The 19,941-nt window shown below is 41.2% G+C and overlaps 1 protein-coding gene across 1 annotated transcript in view; it reads left to right on the forward strand.

Annotated features, from left to right (window-relative positions):
• Positions 1-4,011: 4,011 nt before the first annotated feature.
• LOC309404226 (tau-tubulin kinase 1-like) overlaps positions 4,012-19,941 on the forward strand; it is a gene marked incomplete at its 3' end in the record, with an annotated part of 19,153 nt that continues 3,223 nt past the window's right edge. Inside the window, exons 1-5 of the mRNA XM_081998614.1 lie at positions 4,012-4,071; positions 5,609-5,701; positions 6,429-6,554; positions 16,349-16,503; positions 17,405-17,624. Coding sequence (XP_081854740.1) covers positions 5,612-5,701; positions 6,429-6,554; positions 16,349-16,503; positions 17,405-17,624 — 591 coding nt within the window. The 5' untranslated portion in view covers positions 4,012-4,071; positions 5,609-5,611. The remainder of the gene's footprint in view (positions 4,072-5,608; positions 5,702-6,428; positions 6,555-16,348; positions 16,504-17,404; positions 17,625-19,941) is intronic.

The following is a 19,941-nucleotide window of genomic DNA, read 5'->3' on the forward strand; positions in this document are numbered from 1 at the left end:
CAGCATCCTCTAGTCATTTCTGACTCCCCACTGGGATAAAATATGCTGCTGTCATTAATGATGCTACAAAGTGCTGCTGTTTAAATTAGCAAGTCAAAACGCATGTAAGAGGTGCAGAATTTGTCTCCACAGAAGAGATGGAGATGCATATCCTTGCATTTCTCCCATGAGCCTAACTGATGGAAGCAGGAGATTCCTTGAAGTCACAGAGACACTTCCTTTTAGTTCAGTTAAAGCTTCCTTTCACTTCGCTTCTTATAACAACTTTTCCAACAAGTCATTTCAATCCAAGATATATCTCTGAGTGCTTCCCATGATCTGTGGCATTTCTTCTCTCCCCTTACCACCTTCTCTTCAATCTGCACTAACTTTCTTTTCATTTTCTTACTGCTGGAAATCCTTTTCCTGTTTCCAGGAGAGGTGGGTTAATAATCCTAGATGACAGCAGGCCTGCCAGGGGCAAAGGTGGTGAATCTCATGAGGTGTTTGCACAGGCTTCCAGAAAGTTGGGGAGGAACCAGTGGCCATGTTCCATGAGAGTACTACAGGCATAAGAAATGGCAAGAGGAAAGTACTGGCATCCAAATATAAGTTTTTGGGAAGGAAGCTGGAAACCAGAACATTCAAAATATCAATCTAGGGACCAGTGAGGCAAGAGGAAAAGTTTTCATTCTCTATGTATGAATGTGGTGTAAGGAGCAGGGATTCAGATTAATGAGGAAATATGAGCAGCTCCTGAAATAAAAGGAGCATATACAAGAAAGACAGACTTCATGTGAATCGTAAGGGAGACACTGTTGGCACTTACAGTGCATCACTTACACTTCATACAAATGATCATGAGTGTTTGAACTAGAGAATGATGAAAAGCTGATGGGTGCGAAAGAGCACAGTTTGGAACAGTGCATCCACGTCATACAGGATTTTGTTAACCTAATTTTGTCTTTGTGAGGTAGTGTGCATTGCTAATATTTTGAAAGGAACACAGAGTATAATTTTTGCTCTGTGGTAGTGATCTTACACATTCTCCCAAGCTAAAACTCATTTTAAACCAAGCTTCTAACACAATGCAATATACTTCATATCTCCATCATCTCTGACAGTTCTGTGTAATACATTACTTTAGCTTTGTGCTAGACACAATCTGAATGCAGGAAGAGATGTACTCTACCCCGAGTAACTTTTTTTTTTTTATAGTAATACTGATGTGGAAAAATTAAAAAGTAAACCATGTATGGTTTAAATTATATTTCAGCTTGCTAGCGTATTACCTTCTTATCCTTTTTGGGATTCAAATCAGTTGGGTTACATATGATTCTATAGTCTGAAGCTCCTGTTACAATTTCCGTTCTGTGTCAAATGTGGACCAGTCTGGACAGCAAGGATGCTTTATTGCTCTTCTCCACTGCTGGGCAATGCAGTGGTGGGATGAAATTTATTAACTGGAAGAAATGAAGTCTGTAAAGAAATGAAGTGTGTAAAGAAATCATTTGGAAAATTAATATTGATGAATTCAGAAGAAAAGACAATAACAGTTTGGTATACAGCGTGTGCTACAATAAATGCTCAGGCAGGAGCTGTTAGGTTGAAAAACAAGGTATCTCCACAGCCATGGAAATATTTGATTGCAGTGATTAGTGACACACTCAAAAGGCATGACTAAATGGTTTTGACTGGCAGGGCAGTCAAATATGGTTAAAAGAGGTGAAAACTTTATGAGAAAAAGATGCTATTAACACTATTAACACTGCCTATTTTGTTCAAAGCTCTAAACGTCCTGTCACAACAGTTGCAAAGTCTTGCTCAGTTGCAGTGCTTTCCCTTCACTGAGTTACCATATGAGAGAGGACTGGAGAGAGAGCCTTTGGGTTCAGCTGCAGGACTGGCTTGGTGAACTGTTTCATGTTGGCTGTGGGACAGATGCACAGTTAAAACATGCCTGGGCTCTTGGTTTGCTTCTGAAAGAAATGGGGAATACATTTGCAAACTGCCTAGCATTGGTTTCAGAATAGATCTAATTAAAGACTGCAAAGATAGCCTGTCTGCCAGAAATAAATAGTAAGTATTGATCTAAAAAGATTTTCAGAGACATTGCCAAACGTACTGAAATCAGCAGATGTGATGCTTGGTTCAGTACATACACAGCTGATAACTGAAGGCATTGAAGTAGGGAAAGAACATGAAAGGCAAACTCCCATGGACTGCAAACATTGAACAGTATTTTTTCTGAAAACATTACATACTAGGATTGTTCACAATATGCTTTTATTTTATGGCTCATGAAATGTATCCAAACACACTAGCTTCCACTCATAAAAAGAGGAAAGAGGAATGTCCTCTTGCTTTTGAATATGTAGAGGACATTTGCGGTGATGGCTGATCCCAACAGATGTATTCCAGTGACCAGTATTCTGCTTTTCAGGAACTCACATCAGTGAATTCACTAGAATTCTGAAAAATATTTTGCAGTCATTTGTCAGTGGGAATCCTAAATGTATGCTCCAGGAGGAATGAGGTACATAATCATGAATATAATATCTCGACTATGACCTGCTGCTAAATAAGTAGCCTATAGCTCAACTTGGTGTACTGCAAGATTAAATGATGCATTAAGTGCATGGGATATGCATACGGGTTCTTCTTGTGGAGTATTTGATTAATGTAAAGGAGTTGTAAGATAACTCTTTATCTGTAAGATAAAGACTTGCAGCTTTTTTTGCTTGGAGTCACTATAACTTAAGAGCTGCACTATGCACATTCAGGTGTGTGTTAGTGGCATGGTGTTGGTGAACTTGTTTAAAAAACATGTGAAGTTTTATTCTTTCTGAGAGTATTGAAACTCAGAGCAACTTCCGTTTACCCAAAAGTAAGCAACTGAATGGTACATATTCAAACTGACAGATAGGGCACCCTAGAATAAGTGTATGGAGTTTTAGGCTTAGTTCTGAAAGCATAGGCACAGCTGAAAGAACAAACATGAATCGATTGACCTAAGTGGGACAAGTTACCCAATTAGAGTTGTTATTAATGTGCTCCAATTTCTACAGGAGTAGGGTCTTAATTATGAGTATGTTTAGTTCTTTGCCCAAGTTTAGCCTTATGGTGGAACATATCTGGGCCTGAATTTGGTTTTGCCACCTGAATTTTGAAAGCACTGCTGCTAACACTGGTACTTTGAGCTAAGCTGAAAGGATTTGATTGATGTCATCATTTAAACGCAATTTTTTCAAAACAATGACATCTCCAGTAAGTGAACTCACATGGTCTGATGTTCTTGTGGAGGCAGCAGTGGAAAGAGTTGGAAGTGTTGCTCAGCACCCAGAACAGAGAAAGCCTCCAGCTTGGAGGAATAGTCACAGGAGGACTGCCTTCTTCCCAAGGCCACTATATCAAGCCTTCACTTCCTGAGGACATGAAGAACAAGAGAATCAGAGAAAAAGAAAATAAAGATACATGGTTTAGGATGTAATGAGAAGAATCTGGAAAAAAGCAAGAACTCTGAAAGTCAGAGGTTCTTAGTTTAAGTCTTACAGAGGCTGTTGACAAGCAGTGTCAGCAAATGCATATAGTCATCTGCTCTGTGTCAGAGTAGGGGATCGGGATCCCTGTTCTTGTCCTGACCAGGCTGCCCTCAGGCTTTGCTTACCTCATGTTATTCATGACTCGGTTTGCACTTGCACTTCTTTCCTATCTTTTCCCTTACCCTGGAGTTTACAAAGAGAAATGTGATCTCGGATAATGTTCTTAGCTCTATGCCTAGACTATTACTGTTCTAACCTACCACTGTAACCACCTTGCCCTCTGTAAAATAAGGTTTTCTAGAAATGTGGAATTGGATAATGCTGTCTGTTTAGGTGGCTGCTAGAGCAGATGAAGGCAGCAAGAGCTTTGTATCACTTGAGTACATATGAAATAACAGTATAGATAAGAAGTTCTCAGGCGTTAGCTGCACAGGAGATTTAGTAATCTGCTCTGTCTCTGAGATTTTCTGTTGTCTCCCTTCAGCCTCGCAATGTTGCTGGTTTTCGAGGAACAGTCCGCTATGCTTCAGTGAATGCACACAAAAACCGAGTGAGTATTTTTGGGTTATAAGGAGTTAACAGCAAGGTTATGTCTCCTCAGAAACCCATTTTCAGGAGCAGAGGAGTTAAGAAGCGTCACTTCTGGTTTGTTACCTACAGAAGCTAGTATATCAGATTAAGTCCATTAGGTGGTCAAGGCTCTTGACTGTAAAATCAAAATTATGATTCAGTTATTGGATCCTCTCTAGCTGGCAGCTTTAATAATTGTAATTATTGCATTATCAGACACTTTTTAAGGGGGGAAGGGAAAACACCACAGTAAAGTGGAAATCAGGTTAAGTGCCAGGCTGCTTGCTGCTAGTTTCTAGCAGAACTTGGCTGTGAATTACCAAGTACCAGGTCCCCAAATCCATTCTCCACCTGGAATTTTTAATATTAGCATCATGCCATCAGGTGAAGAGCCCATCTAGTGAAAGCTAGTTTTTTCCCTGAAAAGAGCCATAATTTACATAGTGTTTGACCTGTTTCATTCTGAACACTTCCAGAAGTCTCATCCAACATTCTTAAAACATTTGTTTGTCCTATTTCAGTAATGATTCTTCATAGACAATAAACTGTAAGTCCTCTGGTTCTGCTGTGAAGTGCTTGCCAGATGGAAACTATCAGCTCTCCTGCATTACCTCCAGGTTTCTGGCCTTGTTTGGGATGAGTATGTAGGATGACCTGTGACATATGAGGAAGTTTCAAGGTTTTTTAGGGAAGTAAGTTATTGTCTACAGAAAGTGGAAAGTGTGATGTGGGGAGGGTAGTTGAATGCCATCATGAATTCATTCTGTTTCCTGAGAGACAGTGAGAAACCTGAGGTATAATTTTTTGAAGACCTGAATAGTGCCAGCTGTAGCTGGCATCAGATGAAGGTATATTATGACACAAAAATTGCTATATAATTCATGCTATTCTGAGAAATTGTCTCTAGACATTAGGTGTTGAGCACCAAAAATGACTTCATGTGCTTTGATAATTTCAGCCTTAATCCCCATGTTTCAGTTTCCCATTTGCTAGGCCAGGAGGAGACTGGTATGTGGAAATGTTATAAATCCGTAAATTGTTGTGGTGCTTGATGATCAGTGTTTTGCAAAAGCCCTTGAGTAAATGCTGCCTTGTGAAAAGGGTTTGAATTATATTTAGCTTTAATAATGGTAATAAAAAAGACTAACTGCACACCAAACAGTTTGGTTTTTTTCTTGATCTAGGTTATTCTACATCCCATTAATAAATATTGCACTCCTGTATACTCAGTGAGGGGGAGTCCTATGGAAAACTTGTATAGATAAAAAACTTTTTCCTAACATATTCACAAAAAGGAAAACAAATGAGGTTATCCAGGTGACTGTATTGACATTGCCAAGTTTAATAAATGCTTGATTTTGTGTCTTTAGTCTTTAATCTGGCTTCTTTAATCATTGAATGGGAAGTATGACTTCTCTTCCTGATTTTTAAAATGAGGTAGCTCATATGGAGAGCACACGTGGACTACTGAGCAGTGTGGAACTTTGCTCCTCAGTCTTCGTCTCTCTTTTCTCCAGGAGATGGGTAGACATGATGATCTCTGGTCCCTCTTTTACATGTTGGTGGAGTTTGCAGTTGGTCAGCTTCCATGGCGAAAGATCAAAGATAAGGTAGGAAACCTAGTGTCTGTGCTTAAGATAAGGTGCTACATTTTTATTATTATGATTCTTACTATTCCTCTTGCAGCTCAGTTCAGCAGGCCAGAGCCTGCTTTTCATCAGATCTTGCTGCAAGATACTAACCTGCTTTTGTGTGTTCTGATGCACAGTGTGGAGCTTATCTTACTTGGAGTAGCTAGACATTTTCTTACGCACATTGTTAATCGTATTTGATCAAGTGACTTTGACTTTGTTCTTGTAAAGCGAACAGCAAAAGTGGAAAGGCTGAGCTGTCCTTTGGACAAATAAACAGAGCCTTTAGAAAGGTAGGAGGATAATGCTTTGCCATGCTAAACAAACCAAATGGGAATTGCAACTGGAAAGTTAAACAGAATAAAGCTAACTGTTCATGTTGTCTTGGAAATACTTTTGTGCTAGAGAATAAAATCCCTGGAAAGGAATAAGTCAGTCACCTGTGCAGAAGGTTCTGGTAAAATGAGAGCTTCTGAAGAGTGTTTCTGACTCAGGATTCCCCTTTGACTTTTGCCTGCAGTGATCATCCTGGCTTTGCTAGGGACACCGAACAGAAGAAGTGCGTAGACACAGTGCTGGGTCTAAGCAGAGGCTGTGTTCCAGGAATGATAAGACTAGATGGTATTCTAGGAATGGTAAGACTGTATGAATATGAAGCAATAGAAGAAAGTCTTGGCTCTCAGATTTTTTTTTTTTTTTTTTCCAGGAGCAGGTTGGCATGATAAAAGAAAAGTATGAACACCGAATGCTGCTAAAACACATGCCTTCAGAGTTCCACCTTTTTCTGGATCATATTGCAAGCCTAGACTACTTCACCAAGCCAGACTATCAGGTAGGAGCCTTTCTTTGTTACCAGTCTGATGCATGGCACTCTGGATTGGCATTTGGATTTTCTAACATTTCCATGCACATGTTCATATCTGGCTGAGGAATACCTTTCCTAGGGACGAGGAGAAAAAGGTTGGACTGTACAGTTCTTCAACGTCTCAAAAGCTTTTTCTTCTCTTTCCATCACAACGTGCAAAATAATCCTGTACTCCAGACCAGAAAGCTCTTCCCAAGCAACAGAGTACTTTTTGACTCTCATTAAAACACAGATGTTTTGAGATACTCCTAATGTGATGGAATTTTAGCACAGCTTGCCAAAGTCTGCATAGAACCTATGCCAACAGCTCAACAGTGCACACCAACCCCTTTGTTATCTTGCAGGCTTATGTGGACCTTAGCTGTTATTATCTCTTTCTTTAATATTCACCTTAACATTTTTTTTTCTCCCATTCGCTGTTTGCTATCAGCATATATGTGATCAGTTACAGTAGCTCAGCTAACACAGTATAACTGAGGCAGCTTGATTCTCCGTCTCATTTTTATCATAGTGGTTTTCTCTGCACATTAAAGCCAGAGTGATGAAAACAACATTTTATTAGCAGATCTGTGCAGTCTTATAGGAGTGCCTGCTCCTGTTGACAGTGCATGAAATGAGTGGGAAAATGGTAGCAAGGTGTTCCAGCAAACTCTCTCCAACAGTGCTTTCATATTTTAGCCATGTACGTGTTGCAGCATAGCAACCTCAACCTTTTTAAAAAGAAAAAAAAAAAAGGGGGGGCAAATACTTTCTGGATAGTACAGTGAAAAAATAACATTTGCTACTAAGATGGAGGGATATAGAGGGATGGAGGTGCACTGAGGAGATGCTGAGAGAGATGGATTTGTTTAGCCTGGAGAAGAAAAGTCAAAGAGGAGATCTGATTGATTGCTTAATCTTCGACTGCCTCAAGGACAGTTGTGGGGAGAATTAGAGGCAGTCTTTTCTCAGAGGCAGAAAGGGAAACTGTGACTAAATCTGGGGGGAGAAAAAACAGAATGAGGGTTCTTAAGTACAGAACAGGTACCTAGAGAAGCTGTGGAATTTCCATCCTTGGGGATTTCCAAAAGTCGACTGGATAAGGAACCTGATCTGACTTTGCAGTTAGCCCTGGTTTGAGCCGATAGTTGGATTAGAGGTCTCCAAAGCTTCTTTTGAACCTACATTCTGCTATATTCTATTCCAGTTTAAAATAACTGTGTCTTATCAGTACTGAAAAGCCATTCATGAGATGGAAATGGAAGGAGCTGTTTCCAGACAAATTTTAGTGTAGTACAAATCACAAAGATCTCTTTCACATTAGGGGATTTGTCTGAAGCTGTGAATTCCCTCTTTGCCTTCAGGTGCTTGCAGGTGCAGCTCTGGGAAGAAGTCTCCAAAGGGAACTTCCCACAAAAGTCTGGCACCTGCAGCTTGCCACCAAACACTGATTCTTCTAGCTTGACTTGGAGGCCTATTGCAGCCAGCAAATTCACAGAATCATTAAGGTTGGAAAAGACCTTTAAGATCATCAAGTCCATCCATCAACCCACTAAACCATGTCTTGAAGTGCCATGTCCACATGTTTTTTGAACATCTCCAGTGATGGTGACTCCACCACCTCCCTGGGCAGCCTGTTCCAATGTTTGACCACTCTCTCAGTAAAGAAATTTTTCCTAATATCTAGTCTAAACCTCCCCTGGTGCAACTTGAGGCCATTTCCTCTCTTTCTGTCGCATTTATCTGGATTTTTTACTGTGAAAGATTAAAAAGTATATCAGATAGCATCAGCATTTGTCACCACTGCCAGACCCCCAGGGAAATCAAGGAAATTGGGGAAGTGTGTCTACTAATATATAAAGTCGTGGTTTATTTAAAAGTTGGAATGACAAGATTAGAAATAAGGAAACAGAATAAAACATATATGAATATAATTTGAAGTTACAGGTCACCATTTCGCTTCTTAGCTCTTTAATGTATTTCAATTTAAGATGTATGTTAATCACCAGGTGAGGATTATGACTCTGAATGTTTTCCTGTAGCTCGACAGGTTTGGTGTTTCATATAGCTACCCAGCTCTAGTCAACCTCCAAGCTCTCCTCTGAGAGAAATTCCAATGAAAGGGCAGCTTCACTGGCCTGGAGAAAAGCTTTGTCCAGCCTACTGGCATGTCTCCAACAGTGTTGGTCGTGGGAAGATTATAAAATAATGAGCATTCAGTGACATTTCCCCAGAAAACTCTCAAAGCTTGAGGATCAAGGATCCTTGAGGCTCAAGAATCTCCTAAACCAAAAATGTCTCTGTATTTCATAGCTCTCAATGAATTTGTCTTCCATGAATTTGTCCAATCTCCTCCTGAATTCATGTAAACCTTTAGCATCCACCACATGACAGGGAGGCATCACAGCTTAAGTGCTTGCTGTGAGAAGAACTACTTTTTTCAGTTTGTTCTAAACTTTCCATCTGCCAGCCTTATTTAATGCCCCTTACATCAGAAAAACACAACTGTGAACGCTGGTCCCTAGCCTCTCTCCTGCTTTCCAACCACATAGCCTTACAGACCTCCATGGTATTGCTTTTCAGTTACTCTTTTGCCCAGACTGAAGGATCCTAGTCTACTTACTTGCTTTTTGCCCAGAAGGAAACCTTTCCACACCTCTGGTTTGTGTCTAGTTGTACCTTTGAGGTGAGGACTTTGCCAGCATTGCATGTTCAAGATGTATGTAGCCCGTGAAGTGATAAAACTGCAGTTACAATGCTCTATTTCATTCTTAAGACTTTCTAATATTCTATCTGTTTTATCCAGTGGCAATGCAGTTTTGATTGCTCCCGTCTCTGTACACCAAGTAAATCTTCGGCTTCTTTTGCAGTAGCCTGAAGTTTTGGTAAAATCCTTCCTCTCTCACCTCCATCATTTTGAAGTGGGGAATGATGCATAAATGCTGCATGTGAGCATCCAATAATAAGATCATTCTGACTGCTCCCTCCTCCCTCACTGAATTCTGATGTATTGTGTCTCTAGCTTCTCCTGATGTATGTCTTCTGGCTTTGCAGGATGCTGGATATCATAGGATGCTTTTGGGCTTTAGAAAAAGGCAAGACATGAATGTAAGAAGAGCTGTACGGGGTCAGCACCTCCTTTCTTGCTCCGTTGTAAGCAGGGACAGACAATAGGGGACTGGCCACTGCTGCTGTCCTCCTTGGAGTGGTCCATGCCCTGAAGTTTGCAAGTTTTTTCTTCAGTCTGCCATCATCAACATCGGGGATTGTCCATCTAAGCAGATATGCTAGTGTAAAGGATGGGAAAGTGAGAGGGGTGAAATATTCCTGTAGCCCTCACGACCATTGTGCAGCACACCTAACTATTGCATGAAAGAAAAAGCAACGGCACCTGTTATCTTTAGACTTGTTTTATCACTGTCACGGGGAAAAAAGTTTTAGGGGTGGAAAGCAATGCACATACTTCATCTCAGTGACCCCATGACTTCCCCCCGCCCCCTTCCTTCTCCATGTTGTTGTTTAAAAAAACCCCAAAACTAAAAAACCCAAACAAGAAAAAAAAAAAACCCACCAGTCCTCTCCGACCACTCAGAGCTGTATTTTTCTATCTCTCCATCCACTTCCTAGTCTGGCTTATGGCTTTTTCTGCCTTTGTGTGAATTCTCTCCTCTCTGTCTCCTAGTTTTGCAATTCTCCTACTCACACCCTTGTTCTGATGTGATTGCTTTTTTTCTTTTTTTGCACTTGTTAGCCACCATGATTATCTCTCATTTTCCAAAATTAAGTAACCACACTACTGTCTTTTCCCCCTACCAGCTCTGACTGGGAAGATCATAATCCTCCTTAACGCATGAAAATAACATTGCTAACACTCGGGACTACAGCTGATGCTCTGCGGCATCCAAGTAGTTACCTGCCTCGCGGGGGAAAGGGGATCCATCGTGTGTCTGCAGCAGGTTCACTCTTACTTAGCCAGTGATCTCAGCTGGGCCCTGAAGCTGATAGGGTGGTGAGCCTGTTCTTCCTGGACCTACTCCCCATAGTGGTGAAGGTTGCCAAGATCATACTCGGTCACAGACTGTGGCTCTAGATCCATGGGAAGTGTGTGGTTCTTAACCATTGACATCTATGCCCCAAGGTCAAGCTGCCAAAAAGTATTTGTCCATAGTCATCTGCCTGCCTTTGCCATTTTAGATCCTCCTAAGCACACTTCATGCTGAGTGGCAATTTTTTTCAGTTTTGGGCCCCTGAGATCATGTCAGAAGAGAGAGATATCAGGCTGTAACTGAAGACTGAGTGTGACTGGAGACCACTACTCTCTGATGGATAGATGGCACAAGCTTTGCCTAGGCATAGGTGAATAAAATGATAGGTAGAATAAAATGGAGTTTAGCTGTCAAGCGATGGATCTTACGTTTACACCTTGTGTTTTTGCACTTTTTGGGCTCATGGCCTCTGATATCAGGCTTGTCCATTTAATGGATCATTGTCAGTATTTGTTCATGGTTAGGACCAAACTTTTAGCACTTTCACAGCAGGAGGATGTGGGCATTAAAGCAACATTTCTGGGTTTTCTGATTCATTTTACAGCAAGAGAGACATGCCATTTCCCTGGCATAGTGAAGATAGGATGTGAGAAAGGTGCATGAAAAACTTTTCTACTACAGTTGCATGCTACGTCCAAGTGGTAGAGGGATGAGTATCAGAAAAGGAATGGTGACCTTTGGTCCTGGAAGATTATAGGAATTGGGGTGCCTTTGCCTGGGAGCCCATCAGATTCCCTCAGCTGGTGGATTGTGAATTGCATTTCACCCAAGAAAAAGTGTTCACGTCACCTGTGATTGTATAAGAGAATGGCTGCCTTGTACACATCCAGAGCAGATGCTGATCCAGTCATTACCAAATATTGTCAGAGCATGTGGGAAAGACTCCCTGTGGACAACCAGTGCCAACTTCAGCTCTCTCATGCTGGCCAAGCTATTGGAAGTCTTCCATCATAGGCTTAATGTTTTCTCCCGAGGCATCACTCTAGGGCTAACAAACACATATGAGGAGCATTCCCTTGTCAAAAGGGGACCCCTGTCACTTAAGAGGTGTGCCTAATATTTATTCTTCAATACTGAGTTGGGAATTACAGTGCAGATTAGAAACTTGAGCAAGAGCAACGTGCCACACATGAAGTTTGTGCTGAAAGATTCCATATTCCTAGATGAGCCCCAAAGAAGTCAAGGCTGGAGCATCTGGACAATCCATAACTGTTTTGTGACCTTTCTGGTCACTTTTTTTACCTTGTGCATGGATGGCAGACATATGCATTATTCTCAACCAGTAGAGAGAAATTGGGATAGCCTCCTGCGTCAAGGAAGTCTTATTAGAAGACATTACTTAGTCATCTACTACCTTTTCCTATGGTCCCTCATGACCTGAGATCAGCCTTCCGTGAAGCCTCTTCATCTAACCTCAAGCCCCCCCCCTGCAATGGTTACTCATAAAGTTTTTGAAAAAAAATTGTTCATGTATGCACATGCTTCATAATCACTTTCCTTGTTTTGTGTTCCGTCTGGACACTAAAAGGCTAGGTCTGTTACTGCCAAGAAAATGTGGCAAGTCAGTCTCTATCTACCCTTAGGTCCATGGTATACAAACTAAAAAATTCTTAATGGAGTGTTGTATACAGGCAGGTATGGTGGGTATTATATTCTTACTGAACAGGGATGCTGGGCTCATTATGAAATAACTACTTTTGGAAAGCATGTCCAGGTGTGTGAAAGATTAGAAGGGGACTGGGAAGAACCAGCATGGATTTATCCAGGACAGAGCATACGTGACCAGCCTCTGAGGAGGTGACTTCTATGGATGCAGAGGGAGTAGTGAAAAAGTTATCTACCTTGACTTTCCACAGTCTTTCATAATATCTTCATAACCAGATTTGAAAGAGATGGTTTGAATAAGTGGACCACAAGGTTGGTGGCAAATTGTCTGGATTGCTGGGTGTCAAAGGGTTGTGATCACCAATGCAAAGTTCAGTTGGTGGCTAGCCACTAGTGGTATCTCTCAGAGAACAGTACTGGAGCTTATAGTGTTCAGTGTCTTCATTAAAGACCTGGATGATGGGACAGGGGGACAGAGCACACTCTCAGCCACTTCACAGAAAATACCAGTTTGGGAGAAGCAGCTGATATGCTGAAGGGTAGTACTGATACTCAGAGAGACCTTGACAGGCTTACAGGAACCTCGTGAGGTTCAGCAAAGACAAGTACAGTCTTTCATTTGGGATGGAATAAACATGTACAGGCTGGGCATCAACTAACTGGCTAGGGAGGAGCATTGCTTCTGCAGACCTGTATGTCTTAGAAGTGACCAATGAAACAGTAGTGTGTCCTTGTGACAAAGCAAGCTAACCACATGTTGGGCTGTATTAGGAAGAGCATAGCCAGCAGTGTAAGGGAAGTGATTATTCCCTTCTGTTAGGCGCTTGTTAAATCACATCGGGAAAGCTGTGTCCAGTACAAGAAAGACATACAAACTGGAGTGAGCCCAGTGGAAGGCCACCAAGATGACTGGGAGCTACGGCACATGCCGTAAGGGCAGAGGCTGAGAGAAGTGAGTTTCTTTGACTTTAAGAAGGGAAGGATCAAAGGGGATTCCTGGTTTTGCCTTCTGCTACCTACGGGGAAGACTGTGCTAGACTCTTCTGAGGTGCACAGTGAAAGCATGAGGTGCAATTGATGCAATCCACAGCAAAGGAAACTGCAATTAGTTATATGGGAAAAAGTTATCACTAGGAGGATGTCAAACAGTAGTGGAACCTGCGTCCTTGGAGATAGTCAGAACATAACTTGACAGGGCATTGAGCAAGCTCATCTGACTTTGAAACTGGATCTGACTTGAAGGTAAGCCCTGCTTTGAGCAGGAGGTTGGACTAGGTGATTGCCTGAGTTCCATTGCAGCTTAAAGATCTTTTGAGTTCTAGCTCTCTGCATCTGTAGCACCTCCTGCCAAGGCTCTTGCTGTGCTCCTTATCTGACATCCTGTGTAGCTGAGTGATCTCTTGTCATCTTCCTCCTGACTCTGCCAAGTTAGCTGTTCGTGGGCCCAGCAGAAGGAAACTCAGAATGGGAGGCTTGCAGTGACTGCAGAAACTCTTCTGTTACATAACAATATTGTGTCTGCAGGCAGGGAATCCCCAGAAAGGATCCAGTAACTCTTTGCATGACTTCTGGAAGCAGTGGTTGTTGTTGAGACTATTTTGTGACATTTCCCACTCCACTTTCCTCCTTGTAAAGCTTTGACCTTCATCAGAAGTATAAAGGGTTCAGTGACAGCTGAGAAGGCTCAGTAAGACCATGGAATAGCTTGAGAATAGTGGCAGCTGAGGACACTAGTATCCTTCACCTGCGAAAAAAGACCTTACAGGAAATAGAATAGAGGTCTGTAAAATCCTGAATGGCCTACAAAGTCAAATGCAAGTGTTACAGAAGAAGTTATAGCAAAAAGTAATAAAAGTTGTTTTGACTGAGCGGGTTCTTGATGTCATAAAGGAATGCTAAGAATAAGACAGCTGAACTTCTAATTTTAGCATGTGGTTTCTTACTTCAGACTGCTTCAGTATCAAAGGAATGGAAGGTGGCAGAAGCAGTACCAACTTTTAAATGGCTTCAGAAGATACTAGTCCCTGACACTGACATGTACATCACAAAGAGTCAGAAACTGTGATAAAGACTGGGATTAGTGGATAAATGGGTGAGGATGATCTAATGAGCAGAAGTTAGTATGGCTTTTACAAGGTCATCTGTCTACAAATGTATGGAGTTCTTGGAAGGAGTTTTGGAGGATGTGGGGTATTAATTTCTAAAAGACATTTGACAGTAATCCTTGCCAAAGTACCAGTCAGAAAACAAATATAACCCTAAGAATAATTAGAGTAGTATTAGAGGGTAAACAGAAAATATCCTTATACCACAATGTAAATCTGTGTGAAGTATACGCTTTAAATCCTGTGTATAGTTAGTTCCATTCCTGCATTTCAAGAAGGATATCTTGAAATCAGAGAAATTCTAGGGAAGGGTAACAAGGAGGCTAGAGATAGATTGATTTTCAGATACAGAAAGACTGATTAGACTAGGACAGTACACTCTGAAAGAGAGGACTGACGTGTACATGACATCTTTAAAATCAAAGACAGAATGGCAAGAAGTGAATGGAGAATGACTGTTTTCTTCTTCTGCTGATATGAAAATGAGGAACTGCCAAATGAAACTAGCAGGTGGCAAGTTTGAATGAGCAAAGAAGATAGTTCACATAATTGGTGCATTCTTTGCCATAAGATAGCTGTAGTCCAAAAGCTTATGTATTCAATACGTAATAGGCAAATTCATGAGAAAACATCCATCTAAGGTTACTAAATACCAGAAATGCATTTACTAAAAGAAAGACTGTGACCCTTTAGTTACTCACATTCAGTTTTGAGCAAGAAATTCCCTGCCAACAGCAGCAGCACAACTCCTATTTCTGTCAGAGGTGAAAGGGGGCCTCACGACATAAGGCTAAGAAGCAGAAACACAATCCTATCATATTAAACTGTCACAACAGTAAAATCCCTTTAAAATCAAAGAAGCTGCTACCACTGCCATGTTGCATCCACTCTCTTGAGAAGTGTTACCTGTTCCTTGGTCTGACCAACAGTCAACTCTGGGAATTCTTTTAATCAAACGTAGTGCTGCTCCAGGAGTGGGGCACCTAATTCTAGGATTCTAGATCACAAAAAGGAGGAGAAAGATGGCTCAACTGAAAGCTGCAAATAGGCATTTTACTGCAGTGGTAGGTAGGAAGGTAGTAGGAAGCGGCAGGCTCTCCTGGCCTTCTGATTATGCTGATAAAGAGAACTGGAATATAAATGCAAATAAATAGGAGTTTGTTCACGGTAATTTTTATTCATAACTTAGTGTTAATTCTATGCCATAAGCCAAATGTATTTGTCACCATATTCTCTCTCTGTATAGACTTTAGGCTGAATTCTCTCAGTTCTGCATTACTTAACGGAATAATTTTGTTTAAAATGCAGGACCTCACGTATGGCTATGTTGGCTTATAGCTTCCAGTTTACCTTTGACAGCATAATGTTACATTTCCCTAGCACATTGATGCACAGAGTCCTGGTGCCAATAGTTTCATTCTCACCTAAAGAATATCTTTTTTTAGAAAGCAACCAAGCATAAACCATGTCAGCATGAGCATTTGTACCTGCCATCTTATAAAGAAAATTGTATCATCCCTTTTACAGTTTTATTTTCTTCCACAGCCAAATGTGGGAGGCCGTGTTGTACATAAGCATATCATAGGGCTCCTGACCAAGCTGTATTTGAGCCAGACACTGCAACAAATCTGCATCCTAGGACTGTGTTTTCCCGTTGTGTTTACGTCTTCAGCAGCCCCTGAACTATACATATCAAATGTACTATTCTGCATATGTCTCATCTACAGGAAAGCTGAGCTGAAGTTAAGGCTTTAGAGCTAGATTAACAAACCAACTGCAAGATTTCATCAAATACTGATGTCAAAATGTTGCATGCACTTCTTTTGTAGATTTAAAGAAATTTCAGTTACCAAGCCAAAACCAGCCTGAGAAACAACTGATATGATTTTATGACATTTCTTGGTACCTTTCATAGGCAAGATGGAGATTATAAGCTGTACTTGGTCCTCATTCTCAATACTTCAGATTTTTTGTGAGAGCCACCCGCAGCTACTTAACAAAAATTGTTTTTCTAAATTTTTTCCAGCTAATCATGTCTGTTTTTGAGAACAGCATGAAAGAAAGAGGCATCACTGAAAATGAAGCCTTTGACTGGGAGAAGGCTGGCACAGATATCTTGTTGTCCACTAGCACCTCTACTCCACCACAGCAAAACACCAGGCAAACAGCAGCCATGTTCGGGTGAGTATTGCAGTTATGCCAGTCAGACTATGAAGAACATCCTCAATAACAAACTCAGTAACAAGTTCAGTTTTGAAAGATTTCAAGGCCATTATGATCCTGGGAAGTTGGAGCTGCGTGGCAGCCACCACTTGATTTGACTTTATATATATTAACATATATCTAAGTTGGTGGAACCCAGTTTCAGACCCTTGCTGTCCTGAAAACACATTTTCTACTGGGCATGAGTGTGTGGGTTGGTGTCATGTTAAGGGATGTCTGGAGACCTTGGCTAAGATTGATGGAGCTGTTGCCTTGCTGTGGGGCGGGTTTGTGGTTGATAGGGAGCTGAACAGGCACTGGTCAGACCTCAAAACACAGCTCCTTGACCTTTACAGGGTGTTTCATCTGCTGGTGCAAAGGTACACAGACCTTGGTGCTCAGAGATGGAAATGAGTCCAAACAAAAGTTGATTAGGCTTAGTTCACTGGTCTATCTTGGTGCTTTTGAGGGAGCTGACATTAAGGGATAACAGTAATCCTTAGTAATAATACAGAAGATAAAAGCTTGATATTCTAGAAGATAAAAGCTGTAAGGCCTATTAAGCTTCATTTGCTCATGCGAAGAGGGGAAGTTTTTTCTAAGCTAAATACTGTGCAATGGGCACTTCTGAAGGAAGTCTGCAGCCTGCATATCAAGGGTCCCAAGATGCTTTCACTGAACCATCCCACTGTCTTTGTTAGGTGGAATCCTGTTCTGTTTCAGGTTGTCATATCTGGGATAATGCTGGACTACCTGTTTTTTCAACCATGTCATACCCTAAAAGCTGCTAAGGAATTTCTGTGGGGCAGAATTTGTGTGAGAGGCCTCCTTCTTTAATTACTAATATATAATTTTACATTTCTTCTTGTCTCTTCCATAGGGTGGTTAATGTCACTCCAGTACCTGGGGACTTACTTCGTGAGAACACTGAGGATGTCCTACAGGGTGAACATCTGAGTGATCAAGAGAATGCTCCTCCCATCCTGTCAGGCCGGCCAGCGGAAGGTCTTGGTCAGGCTCCAAACACTGCCTTCAATGAGGCTGAAGTTTGGGAAGAGACAGATGTGAATCGCAACAAACTCAGGATCAGCATCAGCAAAGTAAAGAACATTTATATATCTCCTGTGGCTGTTGGATTCAGAGCAATGCATTCATAGACCGCTAGAAGCAGCCCAGATCCACTGATGTAGCATCCTACATAGTGCAGTCCAAAAAGCACTGTGGAATTTCCCTGTAGAAATGGGAAATTACAAAAAATTTTTTTCACAGACTAATTTTCCCAATTTTTTTAACTTTCCTTTCTAAGCGTTGCACAATCTATAAAGAGCATCTAATGATGGTTTCACCCCCTGTGAAGAGTGAGAGAAGCTATCACTTAATATTCTCATATTTCTGCATCCCAAGGTCATAATGGACTTTTTAGCTTGCATAAAGTGTATACTTCAGTTGGTTTTCCTCATAATCCTTAAGCTGTTTCCCAGTCCTTTCTTGTAAATGTTACTTAATTTCTTGGAGGCATTCCCATTGAATGATGATTCCATCGTAAATGTTAAGTATGAGAATCTACCAGTTTGTTTATTAGATCAACTTGCATATTGTAAGTAAATTACTATTTGTTGTGCTGATCTCAATGCTTACTTAAAAATCAGAATGTCACATTGCATGACATCAGTTACATATAGAATCTGTTAGCAGAGAAACCTTCATCAAACAGACTTAAAATATTATCAGGGCATATTGGATTCACTTCACAAACCTGTCTTTAATGTACGTTTGTGACTAGCACATTAAATGTACCAGTCTTCTGGGTCTGAACAGAATTCACTTTAGCCTCTGGCAGCACAAAGTTAGTCCTTCTTTCAGCCCTGTAGGTATCTCCACTATCCTTAGCCGTTTCAGAAAACATTATTCATGGACAAGAAATAATCTCATCTAACTTGATTAAAATTCTCCAGTGCAAATAATTTGGATCAACATGTTATCTGTATGGAATATTACCAGCAGCATTCCCCAATACTGAGCATTATAAACCAAGTTCAAATCATTTCTTCATCTCTCACTGGTAACCTGTGTGCATTCCCAGAAGTTCTCATTTGAAGGTACATGAAATAAGAAAAGCCTGGCAGAGTGGAACAGGTTTGTTTCCAGAAGATACAAAAAAAAGAGTATTACAGAAAAATCCTGGTAACTCCTATGTGTCTTCCTGTCCTTTGAGCCACGAGGTGTCTTGGTGCTCTTCAGTCAGACTGAGATGTGCACAAGGGAGTCCTAAATGTCCTTTCGGTGTGCTAGTTGTACGTCATGTCTTAGGTACCCAGCACTGTCATTCACAAGCCTAGCTAAAGGCAGGAGAGTTTCTACAAGATCCACAGCATGACCAGGTGACTGTCTTGCCAAGGGATATGCTATTTCTTGTCAGTTTACTGGCAAAGGAGCTTAGGGAGTTATTCAGCATGGCAGTGAGCACTTCAGTTCTGACAAGCTCTGTAGCTACGTAGCAGTCTATGAAATAGAGCCCATGCTCTCCAAAGCTAAAGAAGTCTGTCCTTTCTCTCTGTGAGGATTGTTATCTTTAGTCTGACTCTTGCCTGTCCTTTCACTCTGCTAGGCTTATTATCTTTAGTCTGACTTCTCTGAGAGAGAATCGATTTTTATTTAAGTCACAGTCGCCACATGGGAAAAAAAAGGAGGGTGCAGTTTTGATATGTAAGGGCACAGCTTCACCTCTGCTTGTAACCTCAGGTATCCCTTGTGTCTTTCAGAACCACAAGGGCATCTGGTGTTTAAAACACCCTTCTGCTGCTCAGCTTCATCATCCTTCATCTTCCAGTCTTGTAGTGCTAGAAGTAACTTTGGCTCTCCCTGTCTTGCTCTTCTATTTAGGTGATGAGTAGATCTTGACTTCCCAACACCTCTCTAAGGTCATCCTTATTTCTCTGTTCAGATCTGTTTCTTGCTGACTGTCACTGACCTTTCTAAATCCTCCTTCTGGTTCTCCTTCCTCCACTGGATCAAAGTTGTCATTCTGTGTTTTTTTCAGAAGCCTCTTCCTTCTCTCCTGCACCCTCCCCCAATTCTCTGCTCCTGGATCTTACCAAGTTGCCTGTTACCCTACAGGTTACATCAGCACTTTGCTCCTTTCACAAACACATTTGACCTTCCTTTGTCACTAACCTTCTCCTGGCCTGAAAGGATTACAAATTAAACCATTATCATCTATTGTGCTTTTCCTGTAATGCCTGAAAGTTCTCCTTCACTCTCCCTAGCTGCAAAAGTTCCTTAGCTATGCATTCCAAACTCAGCCTGGATGGTTTACATCTGCTAATTTATGGACACTCACTGACTTGCTGTGTACACAGTACATGCACAAAAGCAACTGTCCTGATCAGCAGCATATTACTGAGAAGCCTGCTTACA

This window comes from Phaethon aethereus (genome assembly GCF_964289735.1).
Source record: "Phaethon aethereus genome assembly, chromosome: 3".
NCBI lineage: Eukaryota > Metazoa > Chordata > Aves > Phaethontiformes > Phaethontidae > Phaethon > Phaethon aethereus.